The 8,702-nt window shown below is 36.9% G+C and overlaps 1 protein-coding gene across 1 annotated transcript; it reads left to right on the top strand.

Moving 5' to 3' along the window:
* The first annotated feature begins 2,273 nt into the window (after nucleotides 1-2,273).
* RPA1A (replication protein A 1A) lies at nucleotides 2,274-4,965 on the top strand. Its single transcript, XM_079053637.1, has 2 exons — nucleotides 2,274-2,638; nucleotides 3,282-4,965. Exons 1-2 carry the CDS (start codon nucleotides 2,379-2,381, stop codon nucleotides 4,879-4,881), a joined length of 1,860 nt encoding a protein of 619 aa, XP_078909763.1. The 5' UTR covers nucleotides 2,274-2,378; the 3' UTR covers nucleotides 4,882-4,965.
* The last annotated feature ends 3,737 nt before the right edge of the window (nucleotides 4,966-8,702 follow it).

The raw sequence follows: 8,702 nt of genomic DNA on the forward strand, positions 1-8,702 counted from the left end.
AAAGGTTGTCCAAGTTAAAAAAATATTATTGACCAAACACACAAACTACTCTAAACCACATGTACAATTGGTGTAATTTAGAAGCTATTTGGCAGGATATAAGTTTTTAAGAGATCTAAACTTTTAAGAGGCTTTGAATTCTTAAAATTTTAATTTTTAAGAGATCGGGAAAGACAGTAGTAGGGAACATGGTGGTTATCGTTTGAAATAGAAAAAGTAGAGACAAAAAGATTTGCTGAAAAGTTAGGGTATTTCTAAAAAACATTTTTTATTTAGATACAATTAATTTTTTTTAAAATTAAAAGGCTACTAAACAATTAAAAAACAAAAATTAAAAGACTATCAAACATTCTTAATCTAAAAAATTAAAAGCCTGACTCTTAATTAAAAAATTAAAAGGCTTCTAGATATAGTGTTGTAAATCAAATTTAGTTGGCTGATATTTGTTTCGACTTTATTTTGGTTATATAAATTTGAAAATGATAAAAAGCGCTTAAACTTTATAAAATGTTTTATCTGATGATAATGTGAAATAAGATTTTAAAAAAGCTGTTTTTTTTTTTCGAACTTTCGTAACCAAGACAAAAAATTTAAAAGCTAGTTTGTTAACACCTACTTTTCGTTTTTTTTTTCCTTATTAAATGAAGACAAAACTTCAAAAATGGTTCCTGTGGTTTCCGAAAATATCAAGTTTAGTCCCTAAGTTCAAAAAACCTCATAGATGGTCCCTGTGGTTTCAAAACTTTTAATGTTTAGTCCTTCCGCCTAACTCCGTCAGCTTTCTACCGTTAAGTGAGGGGTATTTTCGTCATTTCAATATCCGGGGACCATTTATGAGGTTTTCTCTTACTATCTTAATTTTTTTATTAAAAAAAAAAGAAAAAATGAAAGAAATTTGATCTCTCTCTCACTCTCACTCTCACTCACACACACACACACACACACACACACTCTATCTCTCTCTCTCTCTCTCTCTATCTCTATCTCTTTCCTCATTGCTTTGAGACTTGTACAGTACGTATTCTTATAGCTTCATCTTCCCCAAAAAGCCAAACCAACTTTGACCTTGAATAATCATCGTATCCATCAGATTTGGAAAGGAACAGACGAACGAAAGGCAGATCGATGGGAGGTCCGGTGCGGCTGGGAAATCATGAGGAGGGAAAAGGGTGTTCGTCGAGAATGATAACCCCTTGTTGGTTTACGCCTCTTCTTCATTGATCGGGAAAGGGAAGAAGGAACACGAATGGAAGCAGTCAAAATGGTGGTCTGATGGTTAAATAGATCGCAAGAAGGGAGTCGATCTCCGGCAAACTCCCCTTGGCTCTTCTCTCGGCGTCGACGATCACAAATCGAGCGGAATGGGAAACACTGGATCGAATGGAGAAAGAAGAATGGAAGCAGAGGTGGTTCGGTGGGGGGTTTGGACAATCGCCAAAATGAAGGAAGAAAACGAAGGCAACTTATGATGTTGGGTGACTGTTACAGCAAGGGGGTTGCTCTGGTGGCCTCCTTGGTCGTTCCTTCTCTGTTCCATTGGAAAAACACGAGGGAGGAAGGGAAGGAAACAACGAAGTAGCAGCGGAGGGAAGTAGCGATCCTCAGGGGTGTTTGGTTGTTTCCGATCAACAGGAGGAGGGGTGGAGGAGGGGTGTCCCCATTTCATCTTCTGGCTGCTCCGGTGACTAAAACGGAGAACCCGTTTCTTGATTTTGTGAATGATTTCATTGGGGTTGCTAATCGATTTCATGTCTGTTACTCAGGCTCAATTTCTTGGTGAACTTTTAAGGAGGAAGAGAAGGATGGGATGGGGATCGGAGTGTTTACCAGAGGAACCGGTGGTAGAATTTGGTGGTGACAAACGGTGAGGAATGATGCGATGGTGGGGGCAACGAAGAATGATTTGATTCACGAGAGAGAGAGAGAGAGAGAGAGAGAGAGGGAGAGAGAGAGAAATAAAGAGAGAGAGGGTGTTTAATATTAAATAATTATATTTATTTTTCTTTTTTTTAAAAAAAATTAAGGCAAAACTTCATAAATGGTCCCTGTGGTTGTGAAATGACAGAAATGTCATTCACTTAACGGCTAAATGTTAACGGAGTTAGCGAAAATGATCATTTGTTAAAAGTTTTGAAACCACAGGGACCATCTGTGAGGTTTTTTGAACTTAGGAACTAAACTTGATATTTTCGGAAAGCACAGGGACCATTTTTGAAGTTTTGTCTTAAATGAAACAAGCATAAGTCGGTTTAATACCGAGGCTCCCCGCCAATTCATTTTATCCTTTCTCAGTCAAGAACCCTAACTTTGTCACTCACAAATTTTCAGATCTCTTTCTACAATTTCTTCACGATAAATTTTGCTCTGAAATCAATCAAATGCCTGTAAATTTGTCATCGAACGGTATTCCAGCGATTCTCGCTGGCGACATGAATTCGAAGCCGTTGCTACAGATATTAGATATCAAACCCATCAATTCATCACAGGAGAGGTACCGTTTGATTCTCTCCGATTCCGTGTTGACTCAGCAAACGATGCTCGCTACGCAGCTTAACGATCGAGTCAAAAACGGCGCTGTTCGTGTAGGATCCGTTGTTCAACTCATCGAGTACATTTGCAGCACAATTCAAAATCGGAAGTACGTTCGTTTTCTCTTCAAACGATGAATTCTGTTTGTTAATTACCATGTGCTTGCTACTTGCTTATATATTATAACTGTTTGTGTTTGATTTTCTATAGAGATTAATGTAGATTTAGGGCTTAAAATTGAACAGGATGAACACTTCGGAATGAATTTATCATAGCTACAAGCCTTAGAGCACTGATAATGTAACTAAGCTGTAACGATTTCCTGGTCATGTATACTCTTAAATTGCTTGCCTTAATCTGTTTTTCTGTAGGTAGAACTATTGTCATCTATACATATAACTTCTATAGGTTTATACGAAATGAAATTTCTGTTCTCACATTAATAAATTGTTCTGTTTTTGTGGCACATAGAATGATAGTAGCTGTTGAATCATGAATGTATGAATCCCTCAGTTACACGTGCACAAGCACTATTGTGACTTGTTTGTGAGATTAAAAAATACACCATCTCTAAGTACACATGTGTGCTTGTTGCTTTGTGTTATATTACATCATGAATTTTCACTGTGTATGTATACATGTTAGTTGAATTCACACACACACACACACACATTGAGTTCTCAAAACTGCAACATCAAGCACTTGAAAGCCCTGAAAGTTTGAAATATATGTGTCCTAAATATTCTTTGCAGGATCATTGTTGTCCTAAACATGGAAACCATTATACCCGAATGTGAAATCATTGGAAACCCAAAGATGTTCACAGAATCCGACACCATCTCTCACAATCCACCTCCTAATGGCATCTCCCACCACACACCACCACCCTCTAACCACCGCCTAAATCCCACCAACACAACCAACAACATTCAAACCTTCCGCCCAACTGTCCAACCACCATACCAACCACCACCAATCTACAAACCCCACGGAGCAATCACAAAAAACGAAGCACCACCACGCATCATCCCAATCACCGCCCTCAACCCCTACCAAGGCCGGTGGGCCATCAAAGCAAGAGTCACCGCCAAAGGAGATCTCCGGCGATACAACAACGCGAAAGGGGACGGAAAAGTCTTTTCCTTCGACCTCCTCGATTCCGATTCCGGTGAAATACGTGTCACGTGTTTCAATTCTGTTGTTGACCGATTCTATGACACTATCGAAGTAGGAAAAGTTTATATCATTTCAAAAGGTAGTTTAAAACCCGCAAAGAAAAACTTCAACCATTTAAACAACGAATGGGAGATTTTTCTCGAGTCCTCTTCCACAATCGATCTTTGCACAGATGAAGATTCTTCAATCCCACAACAACAGTTTTCATTCAAACCGATTAGTGAAATCGAAACACTTGAAAACAATTCAATCATAGACATCATTGGAATCGTAACTTCAGTCGATCCTTCTGTTCCAATCTTGAGAAAAAACGGAATGGAAACACAAAGAAGGATTTTAACCTTAAAAGACCAATCAAGTTTCAGTGTGGAGTTAACACTTTGGGGGGATTTCTGCAATCGAGAAGGTCAAACCCTTCAAGAATTAGTCAACTCCGGTTTGACCCCTGTCTTAGCAGTCAAATCCGGAAAAGTCAACGACTTCACCGGAAAAACAATCGGAACTCTTTCATCAACTCAACTCTTCATCGATCCGGAATCTTCCGAAGCCGATAACCTAAGATCCTGGTTCAACACCAGGGGAAAAAACGTCATTTCCCAATCAATCTCCCGCGAAACCGGGTCGAAAACCGAGACCCGTAAAACCGTATCGCAAATCAAAGATGAGGGTCTCGGTCGATCCGAGAAACCGGATTGGGTTTCTATAAAAGCGACATTAATTTTTATAAAAACTGACAACTTTTGTTACACTGCATGTCCATTAACAATTGGGGATCGAAAATGTGGCAAGAAAGTGACAAAATCAGGTGGTTTAAAATGGCAATGTGATAGGTGTAATAAGGAATTTGAGGAGTGTGATTATAGGTATCTTCTTCAATGTCAAGTTCAAGATCATACTGGGTTGACTTGGGTGACTGCTTTTCAGGAATGTGGGGAGGAGATTTTGGGGTGTCCTGCAAAAGAGCTTTATGTGATCAAATATGAAGAACAGGACGATGAACGTTTTGGGGAGTTGATTAAAAGTCGGCTTTTTGCTGAGGTGGTTTTGAAGTTGAAAATTAAAGAGGAAGTGTATGGGGAAGAACAGAAGGTGAAGATTACTGTTGTGAAGGTTGATAAGGTGGATTATGGTTCTAACACCAAGTTTCTTCTGGATTCGATTAAAATGAAGAGGTAAATTTTGTTGATTAATTGAGTATTGTTTTTTACATTACTGATTACTAGATATAGTTCTTTGCATTCGAATTAATTTGGCACTTTAGTTGATATATATATATATATATATATATATATATATATATATATATATATATATATATATATATATATATATATAGGAATTATAATATGAATTGTTGCATTCATTTTTACTAATTGGAAGGTTACTTTGTGATAGATGTTTGAATGATTGTTATCTTTTGTGTGGAAGTTTCTATCAGAAACCATTTCCGTATGATTGAATGAAAATAGTAGACTCGATGACAAGCTGAGAAATTTTCCAATATGGGAGTTACAACCATCAAAAAGCCATAAAGAAACACTAAATTTACAAAAGACTGGATAATCTTGTGAATACATGGGCTTAGACACAAACTAAACATTTCAAATCATTTGTTCACTTGTCAATTTACCAAACATTTGGTAAAGATAGTATCTTTCATTCCAAACCATTTATATAAAAAATGTTTAATGCAATGCATGATTCAAACATAATGAAATCTAACGAATCGGTGAACAAGTTCTATCCTACCAAAGGGACACTAATGTAGCAAGATGTATAGAACGAATCATCCCTTAAATGGTACATCGATACGAAGGTTGCCACTTTGCTTCAAAGCTTGTTCTTAAGGGCTCTCTCCTTGTTTCATAACATGTTCCTTGAAGGAACTAGACAACTACTTTGCGATGAGAAATATCATCTCAGTACTGTCTTAAAGGATTCTAGACATGATAATTTGTGGTCATTCAAGTCACACTGATATGACATACAACGGATCATACTTTCTTTCTCAACATCACCAATTCACACATAAAGTGTCATGATGTAATATATGATAAATGATAGAATAGAATCTCACTTTTTCATCAAAATTTTCTACTTGCATTCTCCAAAATTATGCATACACATACAAATCGCACATTGAAGCTTCACTCACGGTTCTAGAAAGTTTTGGTAAGAAATGTGGCTTCTAATAACATTAAACACATCATGCAAATGTTGGTCAACAAGTAAAACCCAACCTGAACCTGGTTGACCCTATACGGTTTACGCACCCCTTAAGGCAAGACATGCATGGTCCGCGTACTGGATGCACACGAGTCCCATGTTTTTGTCAACTTACTTGGTCCATGTGGATTTGGTTCTAAGGTATACTCGGTTCACGTATTAACGTTGGTGATCCTGTTTTACCCCCTTTTCATACCCAAATATCCCATCAATCATCATATTTCATTTCTAGATCATTAAAATACTTAAACAAGCCTTATAAACTTCATTCATGATACTTAATTGTATCTACATGTAATACTTGCTAATAATCCTTTATGTCTTCTCCACACCCTTGATTCTTTAAGCTAAATATGGTAGTTTACATTCGTATTCCTTGAAACACTAAGTTCCTAAGGCTCCGTAGAAAATAATTGATGTTCATAAGTACATTTCACAGCTTGTTATCCTTATTTACTATTCAATTGTCCAAACCCCATTTGTCCATCTTCATTGAGAATAGCAATGTACTTTGTTTTTTTTTTTTTTTTTTTTCATTTCTTGTATGAACACCTATTATTTCATACCATTTTTATTCTAAGACATATTATAACATGTTTGAACATAGTTCTTACCTTCTAACATGTCTAAACATAATTCTTACCTTTAATTGGTATTTAAAGCATATTTTCTATTATTTACCAATTTCTCACTAATTGCATCATTTTCCAAAAAGTTATGATTTCTGTAACATCCGTTTTTCGAGGCTAAGCATTAATTCGATAATGTAATAGTCAAGGTCAACCATTGTAACATATTTTAAAGTAATAAAGATGAATTACTTGAATATTATGTGTATTATGTTATTTTATGTGATTATATACTTGTTTGTAAAGATATAATAAAAATAAGCGTCAAAAATAAAATATTAGATAAGCCTGATATCTATGAAGAAAGTTGTAGTGGTCGTGACAAGGATTCCGATGACATATAAAGAACGACAAAATCCGAGTTATAACGAAGAAGTTATGGCATGTCGAAGTTTTACGGCTAAACCGGCACGACACCGCGTAACGTAAAAAGTGAATTTTTGACAAATTACTTTTTTTCCTTAGCGATCTAAACGAAACTCGTAGTATACGTTAAACCGAGAGCGTGCATAAAAAGAACGTCCAAATCTGACTTTGTATGAGGAAGTTATGAATTTTCTAAGATTTATCATAGCAATGCACAACTCGGAATTCGAATTTTAGATCAACCGATTTTTAGCCGACACAACCTAAATGAGAATTGGAGATCTCATTAATAGGAACTCAACGATAAGAAGACAGTCGAAAACGGAGTCTGTATGTAGAAGATATGAATTTTACACGGTCGTTTAACAGTGTAATCTTCTCATACTGTTAAATTTAAAATCGGTCAAGAATTAGCCGATGGAGTCAAAAGGAAAGTTATAGATCTTGTCATTACCTACGCGTGGATATAAAGAACGTCAAAAACGGAGCTTGTATGCGAAAGTTGTGAATTTTTTAAGATTGGTTGTTTTATCTGCGTCTAACGCCACGTGTCAGCACCAGACGAAGCCTTGGTGCCCACGCAAAGCCACGACGTGGAACGCCCCCAGACAACCCCAAAACCCACACCAAAACCATTATTTCTCTCCCATTACCCCCAAAACCTCTCTTCCATTCCCTAGTACTTCCTAAGTGCTAGAAGCGAATCCCGGAGCGCCCGAAGGTTCCAATAAAAGAGTTTTTCGGCTCAAAACTCTGCCCTCGCAAAGCCCGATTTTCAAGCAAAACTCCCGGTTTCGTCGAAGCGAAGCGCTGTCCAAGTTGGAATCACCACCTTATCAAGTGAATGCATAGTTACTTTCATCTTACGCATAGATATGAAGTATGTTATATAAATTACGTGTTATGTGTGCATATTCTCTGTTTACTTGAGATCCGTGCTAGATGAAAGATCTAAACTTCTTTCTTTCAGATCTGAACTCTTTCTCTCAGATCTGAACTTTTTCTTTCAGATCTAAACTTTTCCTTCAGATCTAAACCTTTTCTTTTTAGATCTAAGACTTGTTCTTCATATCTAAACCGTATACGTATTTTTTTTTGTTAGATCTAAACCTTTTTCTTCAGATCTGAATTGTATATGTATTTTTTTGTCAGATCTAAACCTTTTTCTTTCAGATCTAAACTGTATATGTATTTTATACTTTGAGATCTATGTTGGGTGAAAGATTTGAACTTTGTTTTTCAGATCTAGACTATATATGTATTTTATATCTACAAATATGTTGGGTAAACATGGGTAGATGAAATAGTTGATGTTTCGTGAAATAAAATGATGAGAGGCGTCGATGGTGACGATGATCCAGTCATCTAGCGCAGTATGGATGACGATTACAAAATTTTCTAGGAAGTCCAGTGGAACGCTTGCAGGCTCGCGACCTGTAGGTGTTTGTGAACGATGTGTTCACCGGTGTACTCCATCCCCCTCATGGTTGCCTTACGGACGTATATGGCTGAGGAATCCCCTTAGCAGTAGTGTCCATCCCAATGAAATTCCTTAGGATAGGTCCCTTATAATAGATGTTTTAGGGACGTAAAGTGAGGATAACGGGAACGAATAATCGGGTTGAATGATTGTTGAAAATTAATAAACTTATTTTTTGTAGGTTGAAAACCCTATGTGCTCACCAGGCTCCCCAACCTGACCCACTCAGTTTCTTCTATTACAGGTAGCGACACAAGAGCATAGATGCGATGATCTGATGATAGATTATGGATTAT

This window comes from Lactuca virosa, chromosome 5 (assembly GCF_052849685.1).
Source record: "Lactuca virosa cultivar CGN04683 chromosome 5, Lactuca_virosa_CGN04683_v6, whole genome shotgun sequence".
NCBI lineage: Eukaryota > Viridiplantae > Streptophyta > Magnoliopsida > Asterales > Asteraceae > Lactuca > Lactuca virosa.